The 24,384-nt window shown below is 36.0% G+C and overlaps 1 protein-coding gene across 1 annotated transcript in view; it reads left to right on the top strand.

Annotated features, from left to right (window-relative positions):
• Tbc1d5 (TBC1 domain family member 5) overlaps nucleotides 1-24,384 on the top strand; it is a 414,735-nt gene that overhangs the window by 184,390 nt on the left and 205,961 nt on the right. The window contains exons 4-8 of the mRNA XM_051153048.1: nucleotides 1,412-1,481; nucleotides 19,947-20,055; nucleotides 21,491-21,580; nucleotides 21,672-21,746; nucleotides 23,866-23,933. Coding sequence (XP_051009005.1) covers nucleotides 1,412-1,481; nucleotides 19,947-20,055; nucleotides 21,491-21,580; nucleotides 21,672-21,746; nucleotides 23,866-23,933 — 412 coding nt within the window. The remainder of the gene's footprint in view (nucleotides 1-1,411; nucleotides 1,482-19,946; nucleotides 20,056-21,490; nucleotides 21,581-21,671; nucleotides 21,747-23,865; nucleotides 23,934-24,384) is intronic.

Below are 24,384 nucleotides of genomic sequence, written 5' to 3'. Positions count from 1 at the left end.
TCAGTATTCTTAGGTTAAGGAACACAAGGCTGCCATACAGTGTACGCTTCTGTTCTCTGTAGCCACTTAATCCACTGCATAATTATGGAATCAAAGTACCTAGTATAATATACAAAAATTTTAATCTCATTTTGAAACTGAAATCTTTATAGTTACTTTTCATATGACTATGTCTACTGTTACAATCTCCAGTAAAAGCTTATATATTTCATAATAGGTCAAAATTATAAGTTAAAATTGGACAAATAATTAAATAACTAAGCTTTTAAATATAAAACGATGTTGAAAGTTACCTTGTCATGATTAGAAGTATATAATTTGCTTTGTGGAAGAAATTACATATTTAATACTGTACTGCTTAATAAAAACCATTTTTTCTTTTTCTTTTTTTTCTTTTTCTTGTTCTTTTTTCCTTTTTTGTCTGAAACAGGGTTTCTCTGTGTAGCCTTAGCTGTCCTAACCTCACCTTGTAGGCCAGACTGGCTTCAAACTTAGAGATTCTCGTGCCTCAGCCTCCCAAGTGCTGGGATTAAAGGCATGTGCCACCACTGCCTGGCAAAAACAGTATTTTAAAATATATATTTAATGAAGTTAACTACCAAATTCCTAACTATAATAATTTTTTACAGTTGGGTATTGCTAAGCTTTTAACATAGTTAAATTTTTTATTTTCTTCTTTAATATTGAACCTGATACATATTTATTTCTAGATTTAACTTCACAGATATTCTTATTTTTTAAGTGAAAACAATTTTATTACAGAAAACATACACATGTCTTTTGGTGAAATTTCTTTCAGTGTTTCATATTGCTGAGGCTTTTTTTTTTTAACAGTTTAAACATAACATTAAACAGTTAAAAACATATTTGGAAGAAATGTTAAGACATACTGGAGGGTTCCTTGATATGCATTCTGTGTCACCGTTTCCCTGTGCTGTGCTTTCTTTCACCTGTCTGCTGAGAAGATTGCTAGGTAGTAGAACAACTTTCAGCTCTGGTCTCTGCTTCTATCTTTTTGCCTAAACTATTGGGTAGAAAAGGGCTCTGCTCTCTAACAGAGATTGCCTTTGTTCAGAAATATCAGCATGCAGTTAAATGGGTTATAAACATCTATGTTTCTGTGATTCATTTTTTAAAAACCTCATCATATTCTACTTTTCCTGTTAGCAATTACTTTGGCAGTGTCCTACCCAAATGAAGAGTTTGGTCTTGGTTTGTGTGTTGCCCTCCACATGAGTGTTTAGCTCAAAAGCTCTAAGCACAGAAGACACCTGGGAAGGGGAGTGACGTGAGTCTGGGGTTTTCAGAGTTTTCACTGTGACACTACGTAGTCTGTTACACTAAGCTTTTTAACTGAAATACTCAGTTGTGCAATTTCTTTAATTTCAGTATTTTTTTTTTTTGTCTGTAGGAGATTCAAGTCAAAATGGAAGAAGAGCAAATTCGACCTTAGACTCTGAAGGGACCTTTAGTTCATATACGTAAGTGACAGTTACATGTACACACAACTTTACAAGGTAACACAGAAGACATACTTTTTATAGAATTGTAGTTGTAAAATAGCAAGAAATTAAAATGATGCCTTAGAAATATCACATGCATAAAGGATATTGTAGTACACGACAGTCCATAAGCTTAAAACACAAGAGAAACATGTCATTCTATATTCTTAAATATATATTTTATCCTTTTGTTTGTTAATGGTTCCATTTCAACTTAGATTTTGGTTAAGTAAATGTTTATTATTTTTTACTTTATTGTATGAAAATCAAAGAAAAAGATAGATTAAATATTTCTAGTAATATTTGTATAATGAATCGAAGAATTTAAATTCCGATTTTTCCTTGTAGGAAAACCCATGCAAAATCAGTACTTGTATATTTAAGCATTATAATGGAATAAGATAAATGAAGAAGAGCTTTAGTTGATATGCATCTTTCTGATGCTATTCATTAAGGCTAATACTGTGCACCAACTCTTTGGAACGTGCACAGGAGAACACTGTACAATTGCCAACACACTTGCATACTGAGCTTTCATAGAAAGATTCTGAATTTACGTTGTCATCTTTTAATGTCTTTATGTGTGTACTACTCCATTTCCTTCATTAGAAGTACATCCTTTATTTCTTCAGGTACAGGCACACTGTTCGCTGAGGGCCTTGTATAGAGTAGGCACTTGTAGGAATGTTGCGAACAATACTAATCCTGCAATCTGTTTATGAGCCCCTGAAGTCATATGACAACTTAAATGTTTGATAATCTCTTTGTATAGTAGTTGGGGTTTGTGTAAATTATCAGTCGGTCAGTTGTCACTGATAGTACAAAAGGCTTCTGTTTCCACGGTGTTATAGAGGGACATCAGTGCCGCTGTAAGCTGTCGTCGTATTTTCATTGTACCCATACTGCCTTTAAATGCTGCAGTTCTGCAATTCCTGCTTTTAGCTTTAAAGTATAATGCAACACTTGAAATTAATAACCGTTAAAATCACTAATTGTACGTGTCACAGCTGATCAGAATAACCACCAAATGTAAATATCAAGGGAAATTAATTACCCACAATTTGGCATCTAACTGAGGAATATTCGTATAAGTGCAATATATGGTTGTGATATAATTTTAAGTAAATATTCAATAAAAACAAATGAAAGGAAGATATTGAAAAGGCTAGTCATTTCTTATCTGCATACATCTTATTGATAAACGTTATAAATACATTCATATTTTAACACATATGGTAAAAAGGATGTTTTAATTTAAAGATAGTATTGCTTTATAGTTTATTCTGTCCTTGACTAGTTTACAGTTTAAATATCTCACTGAATGATAATTTTGTTTTGAAAATGAGCTATCATTGCACCTTATTGCACAGTGAATACTTTTGTTAACTAAATATTTTTAATTAGTGCCTCTCATTGTTATAATATTAAGACATTAATTTGTCATTTAAAAGTACAAGGTAAAAGATCAAGTAGGATAGTATCTTAAAGTAGTTTTTTTATATTTAGCTGGCAAATGCTGCTATTCAATGGTATTAGAGTATTTAAGGTGCGAAATTAGGATTTACTTTTACCCTGTAGGCAATAGCTTTTATATGTAATTAACATATTTTTGAATTTGACATTTAGGTTAAATGTAGAATTCATTGAAACACAGCTCTAGGGTATATTTCTATATTGATTTTAACTGACTAAAACCAAAAATTCTTGCAGAATCACACTACAGTAGTCACAGACTCTTTAGTAAAATTTACTTTTGAAAATGTGAATTTCTGTTATCATTATAGTTCTTTATCAGAAAATGTATATCTTTAGACTTTCAAAACAGTGTTTTATATAACAATTTTACCTTCTCTAAACTGCCTCAGAAATCTTTTTTGTTCTTTTTATTTATTTATTTTTGTTTGTTTGTTTTGAGACAGGGTCTCTGGAACTCACAGAGACCGGACTGTTGGAACTTAAGAGCCAATCATTTATTTCTTCAGGTTACATACCTCCTTAGTGTTGGAATTAAACGCATGCTCCAACCACCTTGATCTGTATAGCTAAGACAATTATTACCTTAAGCCTATCACAAGCATTCTCATGCTGGTTTCTAGGAAAATACAACTGTAAAATGGCTATGTAATTTCTTTTTTTGTTTGTTTGTTTTTTGTTTGTTTGTTTGTTTGGCTATGTAATTTCTAACATGTCAATATCCCACATGTTTTTAAAGGGCTGAGAGAAAGTATATAAATGAAAGCTCATAGAAGATTGTAGTACACAGCCATGGAGTAATAATGATAACAATACATTATTATTATTATTATTATTATTATTATTATTATTATTATTATTATTATTATTTTATAATCATCCCTGCTAGCTGTTAACATTTTGTTTTAGTTTTCATCAGTGAGAACCTGTTCCTTTTTGTGGCATCAGTTTTATATTGGGCACCTTAATCTTTTGAATATTTGTTTTTTCACTCCAGGCTTGGAAAGCGTAGACAGGATCTTTACACTGAGCTATATCTCCAGCATACATTGACTTTTATTTTGAGACAAGGTCCCATTCTGTTACCTCAGCTAACCTTAAGCTTGTTATGTTCCTTCTTCATGTTCCCATGTAGCTGAAATTCCAGGCCTGATATAGCATACTTAGTTGTAATTTCTCTCTTTGTTACTGAATTATTGTAGATTAAATTGCCAAGTTTCAAGAGTTCCTAGTTTATGGGGTTTGTTGGTTTACCTTGAGTGTCTTTTGGATGAGCTAAGGGCTGGAGATGCGTGATGAGCTTAGACAAGCATTGCCCTCTGGCACACTTTGAAGTGATGATAATGTAGTTGGTATGAGAAATGCCAAGTAGTAAATGTTGAATATTAATTCCTCTTAAGTTCCAGCACATGTTGTTGTCAGCATTGTCATCATCTTGAAGCTTTTGGTACTGGTTATACAATGGGAAAATAACTTCTCCTTGTGTGGTCTTATCTGAAGCTGGATCTCTGTATGTAGTCCTGGCTGACTCTGAACTCTCTATGTAGATCAGGCGTGAGCTCTCAGTGGACTGCCTGCCTCTGCCTCTGGGCTGCTGGGATTAAAGGCTTGTACAATGGCATATACTCACTTATATCTGCATATTAACCCAAGGGGCATGTCCCACGAAAGCCTTCACTTACCAGGAAGCTGGGACAGAGGGGAGGGCATCCTATTGGGACTCTAAATGAGAGACGCATGGGAGAATAGCAAAGTAGAAGGATCCAGAGGGTCCTAGAAACCTACAAGTAGAACATTATGATAGGCAGATTTGGGCCCAGGGGTCCCGCTCAAACTAAGGCACCAGCCAAGGACAAAACAGGCGGTAAATTTTAAACCCCTACCCAGATCTAGCCAATGGACAGAACATTCTCCACAGTTGAGTGGAGAGTGGGATATGACTTTCTCACGTACTCTGGTGCCTCATATTTGACCACGTCCCCTGGAGGGGGAGACCTGGTGGCACTCAGAGGAAGGACAGCAGGTTACCAAGAAGAGACTTGATACCCTATGAACATATACAGGAGGAGGAAGTCCCCCTCAGTCACAGTCATAGGGAAGGGGAGTAAGGGGAAAATGGGAGGGAGGGAGGAATGGGAGGATACAAGGGATGGGATGACCATTGAGAATAAATTAATTTAAAAAAATTTTTAAAAAAAGGCTTGAACCACCACACCCAATTTAAAAGGAATCTTGAATCTCACTCAGCCTCTGAGAAGGTATTTTCCATTCCCTTTGTGTAACAAATTCTACAGCTATAAAAGGTGCAGGGGAATTGTTGCTCTATTAAAATCACAGGTTAATATCTGGTACTTGAACAAGAATGTTTTGAAATTTAAAAATCAGAAGACCCTAAGTGTAGGCTTTGTATACCCAATACTTATGGAGATGTTTTTAAAAATAGCCACATTTTATTTGACATTTGTATCTTCACATAGTTTTCCTTCTTTCACTAAATAATTACCTCAAGAAAAATTATTATGGAATGCATTGTTTTAGAACTTTTGGTTAAATTTTGAGTATATATCTCCTAACCATTGAAAATGGAAATTTTCTATAAATTGAGAGGACATTATTTATTTTATAGTCTATATTTTACACAGTTTAAAGACCAATGTTAATGCCTTCTGTCAGGTGTTGATCTTCATTTCTTGTGCAACCATTGAAACAGAATTTTGTAGGATATGGGAGATGATAGTTTCTGTAAGTTCAGAGAAGACGCTTACCATGACAGAGAAGAGGCTCCTCGTAAAAGAGGTGTTTATCTCTACCATGCCCCTCTTTCCACGGGCAGCTGACCTTCTCTCTGCCAAGAGAAGCATGCCCATTATCAGCACATACATGAGTACAGACTATTTCATTAATCTGTTTAATGTACTACCTGCAGCTTGCATGAGTTAAATTATTGTATTAGCTGTTATAACCATGACCTATGAAATAAATAGGTGAACATTTTAAAACTTTATTACTATATCTTTTTTAAGAAATAAATTGTTTTTCTCTAAAAGTCCAGTGTGTGTGTGTGTGTGTGTGTGTGTGTGTGCGCGCGCGCGTGTGTATTTTTAGACTATTACGGTATAATTCCAATAAAGAAAAGAACTCCATTTTTACCTCATTTATCAGTAAGACCAAATGTGTTTATAAAGCCAGAAACCTATGGTAAATTTGGCTTACCAGCCAATTTATTTAGAGAAAATTCAGACCAGTTACTTATTATTCTTTTTGGAACTGAACATATTGCTTAATTTTCCTTCATCATCTTGTATTTTACAAATTGCATAGGATAGAATGTAAGTCATTGTGACTTGTTTTAAAATCATCATGTTCATTATCTCTGGTTCTCATTTTCCATATTCCATATATACAGTAGTAAGTCCTCAAATTTATTACTATTCCTGTTTAATTTTATCTAGCCCCATTTGTGAGTTTATTTTCTTAAGCTGTGCCATTTAGGAAAGTGTACAACTGATATTTTCTCTGGGCTTTGACAATTGAATAATTTCTCAGAAATCATTTTTAAGTGCAATGTTACAGACTTTAGTAGACATAGAAAATATTGAAAACCAATTAATGTTTAGTTACTAGTTGTATCTGCTAAACAGACGGTTATAATGATTTAGTTAGGTATCTTGATTAAAAAAAAAAAATTAAAGCCTTGTTCTGAGGATTTCTTGTCTCAATGTTATATAAACTCTGCTTCCCAATTGTCCCCTTGTATGCCAGTAAAGCGGTTTATAGCCAATCACTGAGCAGGCAAGAGAATGGGGCCGGACTTCCTGCCAGCCAGGGGAGGAGGAGTTAGAAGGAGTAGATGATTCAGCAGGGCACTCAGCCACAGGAGAGGTGAAGAAGATTCAGCGGGAGCAAAGAAAGAAAGAAAAAGCAAGGAATTTGGGGATTTGAATAACATAGAGGGTTAAGGACAAAATTAAGGATTGTATTGTAAAGCCTTAGAAACAAATATGAAAGAATCTCAATTATTTTCATGATAGCTGGGTTAAGAAATAAACAAAGAGAAACAACCATACTTCATAAAAATAACTTCAGAAACAATCTCTAAATTCTTTAGAATGTACAATTGACTTAGGAAATCAAATTTGAGATGACCCACAGACCAAATATTACCACTTAATCTCCACTACTATTCAATATGTGAGTTTAAGTAAGGTAAATATATTCTGGCTTCTAATTACTTCATGTTTACATTTGAATTTTAAGCAGCAACCATATCGCGTAAGGAGCGTAGGTATGAATTAAGTGTGTGGAACCTGGTCACTAGCATCCATCAGTGACGTTGTTAGGATTTCAGCTTTCCTTCCTTTTTCAAATTTCTTTTATGATCTAATCATTTTTCTTTTTGTGAAGTTGATCTTTGTCTCACGAAAAAAGGCCTATGTGTCTATATTAAAGATAAATTAGTATTTTAAGAATCATATTTACACACAGTAACCCATAGTCTAAATGGGAGGAATTTTTTAAATCTTATGCTTAACATCAATTTTTAAAATTATATTTTCACCTATTTCCCTGTCTTTTCAAGATGTGCCACAAGCTTCAGAATCAAAGTGTAATTTCAGACCATAAAATGTGAGACTTTTTCATTTCTTGGAACTAGTGTCAGATCTTTTGTCCTTCTTTCCATACTTGAGACCACCTTTGAAACAAGAAGAAAAAAAAAATCACAATTATATAATTAATATGTCTTCTTAGTGGGGATGTTATTGTTGTGGTGGGGATTGTTGGTCTTTGTGGTTTCTGTTGTGTCTTTTGAAACAGTGTCCCTTTGTCCCTTTGTCCCTCTGAGCAACATGGAAGTCACTGTGTAGACCATGTAGGCCTCCAGCTTGGAGTTTCTGCTACCTCTTTGATTCAAGATGTTTTTATTTTATGTTATTTGAACTGATCTCTATTTGTGTCTAGCTATAATATATTCTCTCTCTGAACTAATTATTGATCAATGTGGCTTTGAAAATATGTTAGTTCCTTTTTTTCAGAAATTCCTTCAGGCCTATTTTACTATCAGGAGGCAGGCTTTAGGTTGGTTTATTTAAACACAATCAGCTGTAAGTCCCTTTATATCAGCCTATGTAAACATTTATGTTTGAAAAGACCAGCATTAATTTGAAACCAGGGGGTAAGCCATACAGTGTCCTTCTATACCTAGAGTCCCTTCCCTTGGCTACATTATCTCAACTGAACACCTGCTGTTAGCCCTGCAGGTCACTGTTGGTATATATGCATGCTATAATGTATAGGTATGTGATCTTAAAAAACACAATCAACTAGTTATTTGATAATAATTTGAGGCATCTTACTTGAGGTGTAACTTGAGAAAATAATACTTAAAATTGGGGTTCAAGGTAGAAGTATAAATGTGTAAAAATTTATTGTTGACTAGCAAAAATCTACTGCGTTAGAACTAGAGACAGATTTTTGTTACTTGGATCCTCAATTTACTCTCAGTCTTTCCAGTCTAAATATAGGCTGGACAGGATCATTGGTTCCATGCAAGAGGTTCAGCAGAGGGTACGTGTGGCGTGAAATAATCAACATAGTGATCCATCCCTCTTATATGCCACCTGGCTGCTGATGGGACTTAAAGAAGAGATTCCATTTTTTCTGTTTCTACACCCATAGATGACATTTTAACCATAATGTAATACAAAAGGTTAATTGCTACCACCAACCAACCAAAACATATGTCGGTTTCCTTTATATACTAATCCAAAAGCTTTGCTTTCTAACTTAGATTGTTGGAATAATTGAATTTCTAGCTTCAGCACTCGTTTATCTGTGTAGTCACTATTAAGGAAAAAGAGGGGCACTTGATGAAAAAAACATCAGGACACCAAAACAGTTAAACTAACCACAGAGGTCGGTGACTAGTGGATGTGTAGCATATTTGGTGTAGAGGCACAGGACAGAGCAGTGATTGGATTTGGATTGGATGGCACAAAATACTGTGAGATTACATTACTAATTATTTTGTGGTATAACATGGGTTATTTTGTGAGTTTTCCATTTAACACTTTCAGAGTACCTGTGGGCTGTGGTGCCTGAAACTATGAACAGTGAAACTGCAAGTAAGGGGATTAAAGGCTATTAATGTATGCCCTTATGGAAGCTGGTAGCTGTTGCCAAGCAGAATAGTTCTGAGAACGGCTGACGAAATGATTGAGTGTGTAAGGGTACTCTGCTCTCGGAGAGGGCGTGGTTCAGTTCCTAGCACTTCACAACCACCTGTCACTCCAGTGCCAAGGGATCCAGTATCTTCCGGTCTCCATACACTATTTATTCACCATGTAGTTCACAAGTGTACATGAAGGCAAACACTGATCCATATGAAATAAATTTTTTTTTAAATCTTTAAAAATAGACATAAGGGAAATCCACTAAAAATAAATAGAAGGAGAAAAGGGGGGTGAATAAGAACAAAATATAACAATACATATGCATGAAAATCACAGTTAAACCCATTTATTTTCATCCTAAGAAAGTTAACTTAGAAAATGTTGTATATAACCATGTAAACAGACTGTTACTTATGCAGACACACACAATCAACATCGAGACAAAAATTGCACTTGGATCTTGGGAATGTTTTGGTAATCTTAGCATTCTTCTGTTAAGAGAAGAAATTATTACTATGATTTATATTTTACCATGCCAGACACCTTGGCTATCACCATATTTATGTGTATCTTTTAAATTTTTATTTTATTCCAGCTTTAGTGGTGCATATCTTCAATTCCAGCAATCAGAAGGCAGAGGCAGGAGGATCCCATTGAGTACAAGGGCCAAGCTGATCTACATAATGAGTTCCAGAACACCTGGAGTTACATATACCTTGTCTCAAAAAACAGCCCAAAAAACAATTTGTAAATTTTTTTGCAAGCATACTATTTGCATATTTTTTAAATCTTCAATGCATGTTCCAAAATTTTAGCCTGGTTTGTGTGCCAACTATGCCCAAAAGTTACAAATTGAGATGCTCAGCAGCAAATCCTGCCCCATTATTCCAAAGTTCCAAGGCTTGCAAAGTCTGAAATCTTTCTGTGCAGTGCACTTCATCTGTAAGTGATGGAGGTTCTCACTGTCCTTCATGGAAAGATGTTTTGGGTTTCATAGGCCATATGAAGTTGTTTCCCAGGGATATTAATGCAAAGTAATGTAAATGTATCATTGACCTCATATTAAAGTTACTTTATCACATGGCTTATTTATCATTTTAAACTACACTTTTTTGGTTCTTTTTAAATTTGTTGTTGAATTTGGTTTTGTTTGGGTTTATGATACAGATCTTAGGTATAGTTCTTTTCAGCATTGACCATTTGGTTACCTAATAAACATAGCATAGTCATCATGGAACAAGGGAAGGTAGTAGTGGCAGAACAGCCTTGGAATAGGTGCTGCAGTGTAGATAGAAGAGAGGAAAAGGACACATCCATGTCTCATAGCTCTTATCAGTAGCATCGTTCATTTAGGAGGATTTATATACAACATTGTAACATCACTTACGTATCTGTTTAACCACATGTACTATTTAAATTTTGATGCCATTTAAGTATTATTTTCTCTCTTCTGTTATGCTGTGTGAGTTTGTGTCATATGTTTTTTTGCCTGATATCCCTTGAACCTTAATAGTTGCTGCTTTTAAAATTGAATGTCTGTATGATTATATTCTTAAAACACTCTGAGCCTCATGATGCCATTTAAATTAATGGAAACAAAATATGTAGTTCTTCAGTTTTACTAATCATATTTTAGCTGCTTGATTGAAAAACATAATTGTTGTCCTGGTGGAAAGTGAAATACCAGTCATTTCTTTCACTTAGCAGAATCAGTTGGATAGTGCCCACCAAGAGGTTGTCAGGTAGACAGTAGGCTTATTTATTGTCGTTAGTCTTCCTCATAGTTTTCTCCTCCTCCTCCGTTCCTACTCTCCTTCCCTTGCTTCTTCTCCCTCTCCTCCTCTTCTTTTTTTCTTCAAGACAGGGTAGTATAGCTTAGTTATTATTCTATTGCTGTGAAGAGACACTATGATCATGACACTCTTATAATTCAGGATTACCTATAATTTCAGAGGTTTAGTCCATTATCATGGTGAGGTATTGGTGGCCTTCAGGCTGACATATTACTTTAGAAGTACCTAAAGATTTGTACAATCAGATCTTCAGGGAACTGGAAGAAAAGAAAGCCACTGGGCCTGGCTTGGGCCCTTGTAATGTCAAAGCCCACTCCAATGACATATTTCCTCCAACAGGGCCCTTTTGCTAATCCTTTCAAATAGCACCACTCCTTGATGCCGAAGCTTAAAATCTATGAGCCTATGAGGGTCATTCTTATATAAGGTACCAGACAGGGTGTGTCTGCATAGTCCTGGCACTCTCTGTGTCAACCAGTTTGGCCACAAACTCATAGTGATCCGGGTGCCTCTGCCTTCTGAGTGCTGAGATTAAAGACATGCACTACCCTTCCTGGCTTATTGTAGTCTTATTGAATCAAGACACTTTAAGTACAACATTCATTGCTAATATGTGTTACCCTAGAAGCCATCCTACTCTTGGAAAACATATATGTCTTAAGAGATATAAATTGCTCTTAAATAGCACATTAGATTTTGCTAAATATATATCCATTTCAAAGTTTATAGAAAATAATGTGTTTCTGATACTACACGTATTTCTTTTACAGTATTTCTTGTATAGTATGTGGTAAGTCAATCAGCCTTCCCTCCCTCCTCTCATTCTTTGCCTTTTCCTCTTCCCTCCCTCCTCCTGATTTTTAAACATTTTAATATTGCTTAGATTGCTCTTGACCTTACAAGACCCTCCATGTTTGGTTTCTTTTGATCATATTTTAAAAGTTATATATCAAACTCAAACAAGTTAATACAAGAGTTAAATAACTCAGATTGAGTAAGAAGGCAGTTCAGGGCTGGAGAGATGGCTCAGTGGTTGAGAGCACACTGGCTGCTCTTCGAAAAGACATGACAATTCACAACTGTCTGCAACTCCTGTTCCCAGGGATTTGATGCCTTCACACATACATGCAGGCCGAACACCAATGTATATAAAATAACATTTTTAAAAAGTTATTTTTTTAAAAAGAGGGCAGTTCAGATTTAATAGAAATCACAGAAGGTATTTTCCTTATGCATCAATTAAATATTTAAGAAACACCAATACACCATGAAATGCAAAGTTCCTTCAGGTGGCCTCACAGAGATTGCCTACCATAAGAACCTTTTCTGAGCTCTGATCCTTTGATTAATGTAATGACTTTTATTACTATTTCGAATAAAACATATATAAAAACATTTTTATAAATTTAGAAAGCTAATGGAACTTCTCTTGATTCCTCTTCTAAAAGTATGATTAAATGAGTTTACCAATTTTAATATGACTTTGCATTTAGGATCACATAATTTATATATATATATATATGATATATTATCTTTTACACCTGTGGTATAGCTATGTATTTAGCTGTACTTTAACTCACTTCTTTATATTCTAGAGACTATAAGATTGGGCTGAAGATTTTTTAGTCTTCATTTCTTCCAAATCTGAACCATAATGCTTCAGTAGATTTTAGCAAGTCTCCATGTGATGAACAAATCCTCACCTTTCTCTTAGTGGCACTTCACCTCAAAAAGCTGTGTCTTACCTAGATGTTTGATGAAATTATTTTAAGCTTTTGGGTAATTGTACATTCCATTTTATATGTATGTATGTATGTATATATGTATGAGTGATATGCCCTGATATTTCATTGCAGAGGGGAAAGGCTTGAAATAACAGTAACTTCTAAAAATTTCCTGATACAGGAAGCAAGAAGCCAGTAGAGTTACTAATTGCCTTTTAGAGACTTGGAGTTCCCTCATTACCTGTGATTTAAGCTAAAAATGAGGTAATTATAGATAACATCAGTGTTTGTCTGGTTGATCTTGGCACCTGCAGTCCTAGTGTTGCAGCTTTCCATATCTGTTGCCACATTTTACAGTCTTAATGCTGACATACTTAATTTATACTTTCCATACTTCTGTTGATTCTAAGTTAGAAGATTCTTGTTCTCTTTGAATAGTGTTTTCAAAATCATTCCCTTAAATGGTATTACATAGAGTACTGAAATTATAATACACTCCTTTGGCTGGTAGAAGTCCTTATTATGTTTTTGTATAAATTAGAAACATTTAAAATTCTTTTCCATTTGCGTAAGAAATATGATCATAAATGATAGGACAAAATTTAAAATATGATTTTATATATTAGAAGTATGAAGCTGTGCAAACATTGTCATATCCGAATCCTTTTTCTTTGTGCGTCTTCCATTTCATATCTTCACTCCTTCTCATAGTTTCTCTTCACCCTCACCTTTTATTCCATCCCTTTTTATTGATCACAAGATGATGAGAGTTGTCTGGTTTTCCTTGTCAACTACATGGCCATCTCTGAGATCTCCTATTCCATGACTCTCTGCACATACAGAAGCCAGGGAAGCTTCCTTCACTTTCTTTCCCACTTCCTGTTTCTTACAGGTCTGTTAGTGATATAACCCCCCCCTTTTTTTTTAACCCACTGAGCAGTTCCTGTGTCAATAGAGAACAAAATAGCTGCATATCCAACTGTTAGAGATTTGCATTGTTAGACTGTTTGTATAATAGTCTATATACTCTTTCCCCTTACCATAGTTGCTTGAGTTTTGTCCCCCCCCCCCCATACTGTGCCTCTTTTTTGTTGTATTGTATGCTGCTTGAATTTTTTATGTCACTCCTGGAGAGGCATTGTTCACCTCTAGGTGTTATCTGAAAATCAGGTACACCCTGTCTATAGAGCTGTTCTGTAGTTTATAATAATTAAATCGCTGGTTAAACTTTTCTTCTATAAAATGAGCTCATAGTTATGCATCACTTCAATTATAAAATTATTAAACAATAGATTTAGAAGGCATCGATTAGAAACTGCAGCCACATACATAAGACCTGTACACATTCAAACAGGAAGTCATTTGTAATGAATGACTGCCTGAGAGAGAAAATCACTTTTCTGTAATGGAGTGATACTTGGTATATTAACCACACTCCTAGCAGGCCTCATGTTTAACTATAGTTTCCCAACACAAAACTGACTCCATGTTTTTGTCATTTGTTTTATTTTGTTCTCTTTTCTTTATGGTGTGTGTGTGTGTGTGTGTGTGTGTATGTGTGTGTGTACACAAGTACACATGAATGTGCACATCGGAGCTTTGGTTTTGGTTTAGACTTGGACAAAATTTAAAGAGAGAAAGACTATAAAATGGGATGGGCAGAGAAGATTTGTAGGGGAGGAGTTGGGAAAGAGGAAAGAATAGGATTAGAATATGTGTGAAAATACATATTTTGAAATGTATGAAAAATTTTAAGAAGGCATTATACCAAATGTTTATAAATATTAGGAAATACATTAAAATATATAGTTGAAAGTAGATTATTTCTTTATAATCATTAGCTGGACTCATTCATTGAGTAGTTCGAGTATTTTCCTAGGTTAGGTGTTGTGACACACACCTTTAATCCTAGAAATCATGAAGCAGAGATAGGTGGATCCATGTAAGTTTTTTTTTCAAATTTTATTAATTTATTCATATTACATCTCGATTGTTAGCCCTTCCCTTGTTTCCTCCCATTCTTCACTCCCTCCCACTTCCCCCCTTCTCCCCTCCCCTATGTCTGTGTTTGAGGGAGACCTCCTCCCCCTATATATGCTCTTAGAATATCGAGTCTCTTCTTGGTAACTTGCTATCCTTCCTCTGAGTGCCGTCAGGCCTCCCCATCCAGGAGACGTGGTCAGAAAAGGGGCACCAGAGTTCGAGTGAGAGTCAGATCTCACTCTCCACTCACCAGTGGAGAATATCATGATTGTCGGCTAGGTCTTGGTAGGGGTTCGAAGTTTACTGCCTATATTCTCCTTGGCTGGTGCCTTAGTTTGAGGAGGACCCCAGGACCCATATCTGCCTGTTATAAATTTCTTATTGTAGGTTTCCAGAACCCTGTGGGCCCTACTATTTCCCCATTCTTCCATGCTACTCTCGCCTAGAGTCTCAATAGGATGTCCTCTCTTCTGACCCATTTTTTTTTTTGGTAAGTAAAGTTTTTCAGATCCATGTAAGTTTTAAGCCAGCCTAATCTACATCTGGCGTTCTAGGCTAGCCTGGGCTACTATATGAAACACTTTGTCTAAACAAAAGAAAATAATGTCCTTGTCAAAACCACTGCTGTAGTCTAACTATGGAACTAAGATTTATTAAAGGGACTTTCTAGTTTGTTGGCTTGGGTTTGGAGTTTTTTGAGGAACAATTGCTACATACTTGGCCAGTTTTATTCACTCACAATAGTCTTTCAGGAGCACCTAGTTAATTTCAATGTCTTATCAACACTTTATCAGCTTAATTCCAAGGCAGCCACAGCTAATCCACTATTAGTGTTTGGTGCTGATTATTTTCACAGATCTGGTGCCCGCAATGGTAGAGTCCTTGCCACTTGGTGGCACTAGTGCTTTTTTAAAAGGAGGACTTAAAGTCTAGGTCTCTACACCCAAGGCTTGGGAAACATCATAGAGAAGAGGACCTAAAGATTGTAATCCCGGAGAACCAGAATGTTTGCTGAAATATTGTGTCATATATTATATATCTATCAGGGAAGCTTCACCCATGAACTTGCAATGATATAGTTGCCTGAATAACTCATACACAGTGACACCACTAGTGGTTATACTATGCTGGATGGAGGATATCAGTCTAAGTCCCACTCGTAGGTGAAAAATCATGGACAGACCATTAATGACTGCTGAGGGAGGTAGAGTATGTCTTCCCTAAGGACAGACCCACCAGTCAGGTTGTCCAGTACCAAGTGGTTAGCCTTAAAACCCTATGCGTTTGAGCAGTACCAACTAAATAGAATTAGTAAGTTCTATTTCTGTATTTGTGTGTGTGTGTGTGTGTGTAAAATAGTATTAATGAAAAAGAAACCCACTTTCAGACATTTCAGAGGGAGTTGGGATTTTGTGGGAGGGTATAGAGGGAAGAGAAAGAAAGAGTGTGTGAATTCATTACTCCTATATGATTTTTAAAATATATTTTTAATTTATTCACATTACATCTCAATTGTTATTCCATCCCCCGTATTCATATATGATTTTTAAAGTAAAAAAAAAAAAAAAAAAGAATTCTTTTTTTTCTATTAATTTATTCTTGTTACATCTCAACGGTTATCCCATCCCTTGTATCCTCCCATTCTTCCCTTCCCCCCATTTTCCCCTTCTTCCCCTCCCCTATGACTGTTCCTGAAGGGGATTTCCTCCCCCTGTATATGCTCATAGGGTATCAAGTCTCTTCTTGGCAACCTGCTGTCCTTCCTCTGAGTGCCACCAGGTCTCCCCCTCCAGGGGACATGGTCAAATGTGAGGCACCGAAAAAAAAAAGAATTCTTAACATTATGAGTACCAGGTCCTTCTTTCCTGCTTGAAGTGGCACCACGCTGTTGTCATGTTCTGCCTGTACAGCCAGGCTTAGCTCCCATCCGAGGAGGGGACAGTGTGCTTTCTGCTCATTGACAGCACTCATTCCTCTTGTGCTGTCTGGATTATGCTGTGTCTTTTAGTTTACTTGTTCTAGAATGGTGCTTTTCCTAATTTACATTGTTTTTTTCTCTTGTGAGTAATTTAATTTTTATAAATATTTGTTTTCTCATTTTAAAAGAGGCTTTAAAGCCACAGAACCAAAGAGACTAGTTCCTATAGGGTCTAAAGCTTTTTGCCTAAAATATTATAATTAGCATTTTAGCATTTGGGCCATTAATGCCATGTTTTGGCAGTACAGAGTATGTACAATACTCTGTGTACTTACATGTACATATATATATGTCTGAAATATAGAATAAGATAATTTGCTGACTACTCTTCTTTTCTTTTTGCTAAATAAACTGAAAATCTCAAACAATAAATCCTTGGTATTTCTTGTTATTTTCCCCTAAATTCAGAATCAGTTTAGCTCTATCATTCTTATTTATGCTAATTAAAAAAACTCATTTCATTTCTGTTCCACTCCTCTGTAGTCTCTTAAACTTCAGATAGATCAATTCTTTTAAGTAAAACTTCAGTAGCTATGATTTTAAGTGTTTTATATTTGAACTTTTAATTATAATGAAACTACTTTTTCAATCCAAGAGCTTTGTCAACCATCATGAGTTTCAAATTCCATGTGTTCCCCATCCCCAACATCACACCGCAGTAGTAGCTCTGTGAGCGCTAGGCACTGAGCAGCTCTGTCATACGTCTCACTTTATAGCACAGTTTATTGGTCAGACACTACTCCATAGAAGAGACGTTAGATCATCTTCCTGCCTCTGTTGGTAGAGCTTCATCAATTTGAGATGTTACACCGTAGCTACAACTACAAGAATAAATAAGCTTACATGATTGTAAATTTCAGAGATGTTGCCAATGAATTTGCCTCAGTCTCCTTTCTCTGTACCAGCCTGTAGTCAAGGAACAGGATCTTATTCATGATAACTAATAATTGTGTTCCATTATTAGGGAACACATAGTTTGACCTTAAAGCCTGCTTGACAGGGTGGCACTCAAGGCACTAGCAACATGTAATCTTTTGTAGGCTCTTTACTCCTGTGAATAGGAATTCATTTTCTTGTCCAGAATTACTAAGTTTAATTTGGAATTCAAAATCTGTTCTTTTTCTTCAAAGGCCACGAGCTGAGATCTATTCCTCTAATGTGTGTGCCTCTTCATCTCATCTTTGAATATTACTAAGTCATTAAGAAATATGTGTATATGCATGGAACTCTTTGAAAAACACTTAATTATTTAACCCAGTGAATCCATTTAGTGCTGCCCATATGTGTATGGGCCTGGACTCATCTACTGGGTCATGAGTAATCTACCAGTGGCCACACTCTTAAAGAAAAGTGACTTATTAGTCAAGATTCTCTAGAATAGCAGAACATATAGGGGGAGGGGAGAGAAAGAGAGAGAGAGAGAGAGAGAGAGAGAGAGAGAGAGAGAGAGAGAGAGAGAGAATATGTATGTATGTATGTATGTATGTATGTATGTATGTATATATACACACACACAAACACACACACACAAACACAGGGAGGATTCTAATAAGTCCTCTATATCTGTTTGTTTGTCTATCTATCTATCTATCTATCTATCTATCTTTCACTCTATCTATCGACAGGATTTATTAGAATGATTACAGACTCTAGGCCAATTACTTATTCCAACAATGACTGCCTATGAATAGGAAGGTCCCAGTTTTTTAGTACATGAGACTGGATGTCTCAGCTAATCTTTAGTATGTGCTGGAATCCAAAAGTCGGCTCAGCAGCCAGGAAAGGAATAGGCTTGCTAGGGAAGTGAGAGTACACAGGCCCAGAGAAGTTTTCTTCAGTGTCTTTTGTAGTGGCAGAAAGCACAGCTCAGATTAGAGGTGATCCTCCCAACTCAAAAGATCTGAATTAAAAATCTGTCCTCCCAACTCAGAGATCTGGACTAGAAGTGGATCTTCCCACTTTAAATAAGCAAAAATCCCTCACATGTGTGCCCTCAATTTTTCTCCAAGCAACCATCAACTGCAAAGCTCCTCAGCTAGGGCTGGGCAGCTCTGGATCACCTCCCTACTCCATGTTGGAATTTTAACTGACTTGATCTTGTGTAGGTCTTGTGTAGATAACCTCTGCTGCTGTGCGTTCATGTGTTCAATGCCATCATTCTACTTTTAAAAATAATATTGTCACGTTCTGTGGACTGAAATGTGTGCTTATGCCATTGAAAAAACCTGCGAGCTATATCCCCAGTCCCTATAACAGTTTCTCAGCATACTGTGTCTTTTCTCAACATGCATATAATCTGACCAGTGACATCCTTTTGTTTCTGAGGCTTCAGTAGCTTTCTTCTTTAAGATATCTTTCTTCAGAGCTTGTGTCTGGGATTTTGGGTTTGACAATGAATTTTACATCTTACGTCAACTTTATTATTGAATTTAAGGGTGATTTCACGAGGCTGATCTCAGTAGCCTTAACTGTTAAAAAATAACTCTTAATGTTTAGTTGGGTGCAAGATGATGAGAATGTGGCTTTAATTCCTTTAGTCTACCTCAGTAAATGGTTTGGGACAATTAATTTTCAATTGTTTCCCAGTAGAGCAGATTTCCTTGTATATTAATGAGGCGCAGGTGTTGGGCCCCTGGTGTCTGCAAGCCTGGGAGGCATGTTTCAGTTGTTTATCTTGTCAGCCATAGGTACTGCAAAGTATTCAGGCTTGCCGTTAACAGTTTTTACACTGAGGCTTTTGCATTTTTTAAATGTTTTCTTGAATGTTCATGCACCTGTTAACATTTTCACACTGACCATGCAGAAAGAAGTTGTGGTGATTTCAGTAGAAAAGGGTATGCATGGTTTAAAAAGGTGGTATTTGGTGATTTTTAACTATCCAACCTAGCAGGAAACAAAAAGTCTTAAGCAACGAGTTACTTTATGTGAAAAATCAGTGTAACCAACAGGCAACTTCTTAGTTACAAAATGTTGAAACAGGTCTATTTTTGTTAACATATAAATATGTCATCTATTATTATTAAGACTCATTTTTCTTAAATATTTACTGAACCACACTACCAATGTTCTAGAGGAAATGGAATAGCCTCCATAGACATTACAAAATTCGACACTAGGATAATTATAGAGATATCTACATATTCATTAAATTTACAGAAGAACTGTGTCCAAAAAGACAGCCATTCGTTCAGATACAGAACACCACTAAATATATGCATTTTAAAAGTTAAATGTTTTAGGCTGTCTAAAATGAGTTTCCTGTAGCAGTCCTCTGGGGTAGAGGGTTGACAGCAGGACACCCTGGTCTGGTGTCTTTCCCACAGGAAAGAATGGGAAGAGCTGTTTGTAAACAAGGACTACTTGGCGGCAGTGAGGCAGAAGGGGATTCACGGGCAGCTGAGGAGCAGCAGGTTCCGCAGCATTTGCTGGAAGGTAAGAAGAAAATGTTACTTACAGTTTGTGCTTACAGTATATCAACACATCACCTGATGCCCTGGAAGATTACCCACACAGGGATCACTGAATCTTCCAGGATGTTTCTCTTCAATTTTTTTTTTAATCCATTCATGTTTATCTTTCATAGGACATTTATTAATAAGGTTGAACTACCTGGTAAGTGGAGTTAGTAAATGAATTATTTGAAGTAACTCTTTTCATCTCCTTTAATGGTAAACATTTCAGGGCAGCACTATAAATTTCCTGGAAGAAGCTTTTCAGATTTTGGGGGGCGGGAGGGGTGCAAGGGTTAAGCTTGTGGTCCCTGCTGTGTGAGCTCTGTCCTTTAGTCATGCTCCTCTTGTCTTCCTAAAAGGCACATGGAAAAGATTGCAAATTCCTTTGTTAGAGATACAAAATGGAGGGCAACCAGGAGAGTAGAAGGAAATTGGGTCACTCTCCTTCAGAGAGGAAGGGTCATTGGTTACCAAAACTGGTAATGATGATCTGCAGTTATCATTTTAATTGCTTTGAAAAATTAACACATTTTGTTCTCTAAAATGAATGAATTTGGATGTGGACTTAAAAAAAAAAAATGACCTCTATCAGTACTTTTAAGGTTATCAGCATAAGTCGAGCATACAGAGTCTGTGCAAATCAAAACAATATAAGAAATACATGATGTATTATATAGTTCTGAATTTAATAATTTAGATTTAATAATGAAAATACATTTTTCTTTTTTTAGAGGCTGGCAAGAGACGTGCTGCTAGAAAATTTGTATTCAAATATTTGTACCCTATCCTCCTTGCCTGTTGTTTAACTTTAAGTATATTTCAGTTACTAAAAATAAGCCCAAGTCTACATTCATTTTATTATTGTATTAAACTAAATTTAATCAAATTTGTCATTTTAAGGCTGCTTATTTTCATAAGCTGATTGCCAGTTGTAAATTATATTCTCTTCCTCCATAAAAGGAACAGCTTCCCTTCTTTAGCTGTGCCCCCAGTCCTCAGATCGCTGTGTCTTCCTGGGCTTTCTTTTAAAAAAAAAAAAAAAAAAAAACCTCAAACCTAAGAATTGCTTGCCATGTATTGCAAGCAGTAACTTTCTAGCATTCCCAGGTAGGTTAGACTTGAACCTCTGGGAGTTATTTTCTCCTTGTTTGAATAATTCTTGAAGAAAGCTTAAATCTTTTTAGTGGGTTAATGTTTTAATTCTGGCTTTTAACCTTTGATTATTTAGTTTTTAATTTTATAACCATATTGTTAATATAGCCATGAACATATTATTGGGAATTGGAATGATTATATTCAATGGGACATGTCATGAATATGGCATTTCTTTAACTTTTCAAACAGTCATATTTGCCTGGTTTTACACTTAGTAGACTTTGTTCTTACAGTTTTCTTTTCTCCCCTCCTCCCAATAGCTCTTTCTTTGTGTTCTTCCTCAAGATAAAAGTCAATGGACGAATAGAATTAAAGAACTAAGAGCATGGTATAGCAATATTAAAGAAATAGTAAGTAAATATAGCTAATGTAATTATTTTCATATGTTGACTTTAAATTGCACTAGGCTCTGATTTTTCTCTCTATCTCTTTCTTTGCCAGCATATCACAAATCCAAGGAAAGTTGTTGGCCAACAGGATCTGATGATCAACAATCCCCTTTCACAAGATGAAGGAGTAAAGTTCCTCTTAATTATTTTTGTTTGTATGTGTTTTGCCTGTGTGTATGTCTGTGCACCATGTATGTGTCTTCTGCCTGTGGAAGCCAGAAAAGCATGGAAGACTGCCTGGAGCTGAAGTGATGGGTAGTCGGGAGCCATTGTATGCGTGCTCGCAGCCACGCCAAATCCTTTGAAAGAACAGCCAAGGCTTTTCTGAGTCATCTCATCAGCTGCCTTCTCTACTCTTATTTCAGCCTTATTTTCATTCTGAAAAATATGTTTTAATGACGTATGTCATCTGTGTAAGGTAGAAGGAACCTTATATGAAAACTGCTATGCCAACGGTGTATTTCATTTTCCTAAACACTGAACTACCTAAATCCTGATGCATATGAACTCATGCGTGTGTGTCTGTGTGTGTGTGGTTATGTGTGTGTGTTACAATGGTACATGCACATATGCACACGCATAGAGGTCAGAGGTGGACATTGTTTCCTGCTTTCTCATTCTTTGCCTTATTCTCTTGAGACAAGGTCTCTCTGAAGCTGAAGCTTGCTTCCAGCTAGACTAGCTGACGAGGAGGAGCCACCTGTCTGCTCCCCAGTGCTGGAGTTTCAGCCACAACAGGTGATGCTCAGCTTTGGCTGTGGATGCTTAGGAGTCAACCTTAGCTTCTCATGCTTGCATCTGCGGAGGTATCAGCACCTATGGGCCCATCTCTTAAAGGTTCTACCACCTCCCATAGTGCTAAGCCACCAAGCCTTTAATACAGGGGCCTTTGAGAACTGTCAGGATCTACATCGTAGCAATTTCTCTTGAGTTATCTACAGTATTATAAGTTATTTCCTGCTTTTTAAATGTAGGAATGCTCTATTTTTAAAAAGTGAATAATAATTTTAGGTTGGCTGTTATCTTTCAAAATATATTTTATTGTTTAATAAACTTATACAGTTGATTTTGACTTTAAGCATATTGACGTTAACATGAGCTGTGTTTCAGTATAAAATTGGCTACCTGTTTTCTTGGACTGTTTTCCTTGATGGAAAATTTGCCAGAATTTGGCTAATTTAATTAAAAACATTGATCCATTAGAACATAGGGAAATAAATGGACTGTCTATTTGTCCCTGGCTTTCAGTCTAAATAATTAACTCCTAAGCGTAGGCTTTGTACACAGTCTAATTAAGTTTTCATGTTCAAAATTAAATTTTCTGGTACTTGCATCCATGCCTGACCACCTGAGGTAAATGTGTGGGGGTGTAGGGGTATCTGTGTGTCTGTGTGTGTGTGTCTGTGTCTGTGTATTATCAGGAATGGCACTAGCCAGAAGAGCAAGGACTTTTTAACAACTAACCCTAAAATGAAAGAACATCTGGATACAGTGGAGAGGAAAGTCACTAAGGATCACCTTAGGAGTATCCACTTAGCTGACTGCCCTGGAACAAAGAAGCAGCTGCCTGGGGTGATTCTGAAGAAGCTCCCACTCCAGGAAAGTTAGGGACAGTTTCTGCTTTATAACTTACTCACTGTTACTGCTCTACACCTCTATACTTAACTGAGACAAGAATTTTCATCTCACTTTATAGGTATATTAGCATTTTTTTCAGAAGCATAAACTTTATCATAGTAACATCAAATATTAAGTAATGTTTGGATGATTGGTTTTATTCCTTTGTTTTGTTGAGACAAAGTCCCACTACATGGCCTTGTGTAGAGTAAAACTCTGTTTGTAGACTAGGCTGGCTTCAAACTCACAGAGATCTTCCTCCTTCTACCTCAGACTGAGGATATTAAAGATATGAGCCCCTTTACTTGACCCTTAAGTAATTTTAGACTTTCCATTTTGAAAACCCATGTTAATGCCGTTTAGATTTGAAAACAGCAATGGAAGTGCCCTTCATCCTGCAGAGATGAAGGAAACTTCAGAAGTGCATATAGTAAGGTACTGAAAAATTGCATGTATTTGAATTAGACTTGGTCTTAATAAAAATTATTTTCGTCTCAGGTTTTCTATCTGAGAAATCTAAAATGACAGCTTAGAAAAGAATAAATTCAATCACATAAATTATTAAACTGAAGTCATAAAGTCAAGCAATATGATATTGTTTTAATTAGGTTATTCTCATTTTTTTCCAGAGTCTTTGGAACAAGTTCTTTCAAGATAAAGAACTGCGATCCATGATTGAGCAAGATGTCAAAAGAACGTATGTAGAGCAATGTTTTGTTCACTAATTCAAAATGGTGTTACTTTATAATTTTAACAAAATGTAAGATCCTTTAAGGAGCCTCAATTGACTGCAGCATTCTACTTGCTTTGATGCAAAATTACGTTTTAAATAAATTTTCATTCTGTAGGTCTTTTTCTTGAAGATTTCAAACTATTCAAGATAAACTTCATGTTGATCAGAGAATTCTACCAGTTTCTAATATTTCATATGATGCTGAAAGGGTGGTATTGTGTGATCATTTATATTGGTAACGCTTAGACAGTTTATCTCTGTATATTTTTTATTACCTTCTAGCCAAATTACTCTGCACCCTCCCTCTGTTCATTTGCTGTTACCTTCCTGTTTTCTATGGATGCTATTCAGGTCTACCTCTTCTGTTTGTCCACGTGGCACTTACTTATTGAAAGGCCACTTCTTGTTGCATAGC

The sequence above is a fragment of the Acomys russatus genome, chromosome 11, assembly GCF_903995435.1.
Source record: "Acomys russatus chromosome 11, mAcoRus1.1, whole genome shotgun sequence".
Taxonomy (NCBI): domain Eukaryota; kingdom Metazoa; phylum Chordata; class Mammalia; order Rodentia; family Muridae; genus Acomys; species Acomys russatus.
This window is presented reverse-complemented; position numbering and strand designations above follow the sequence as displayed.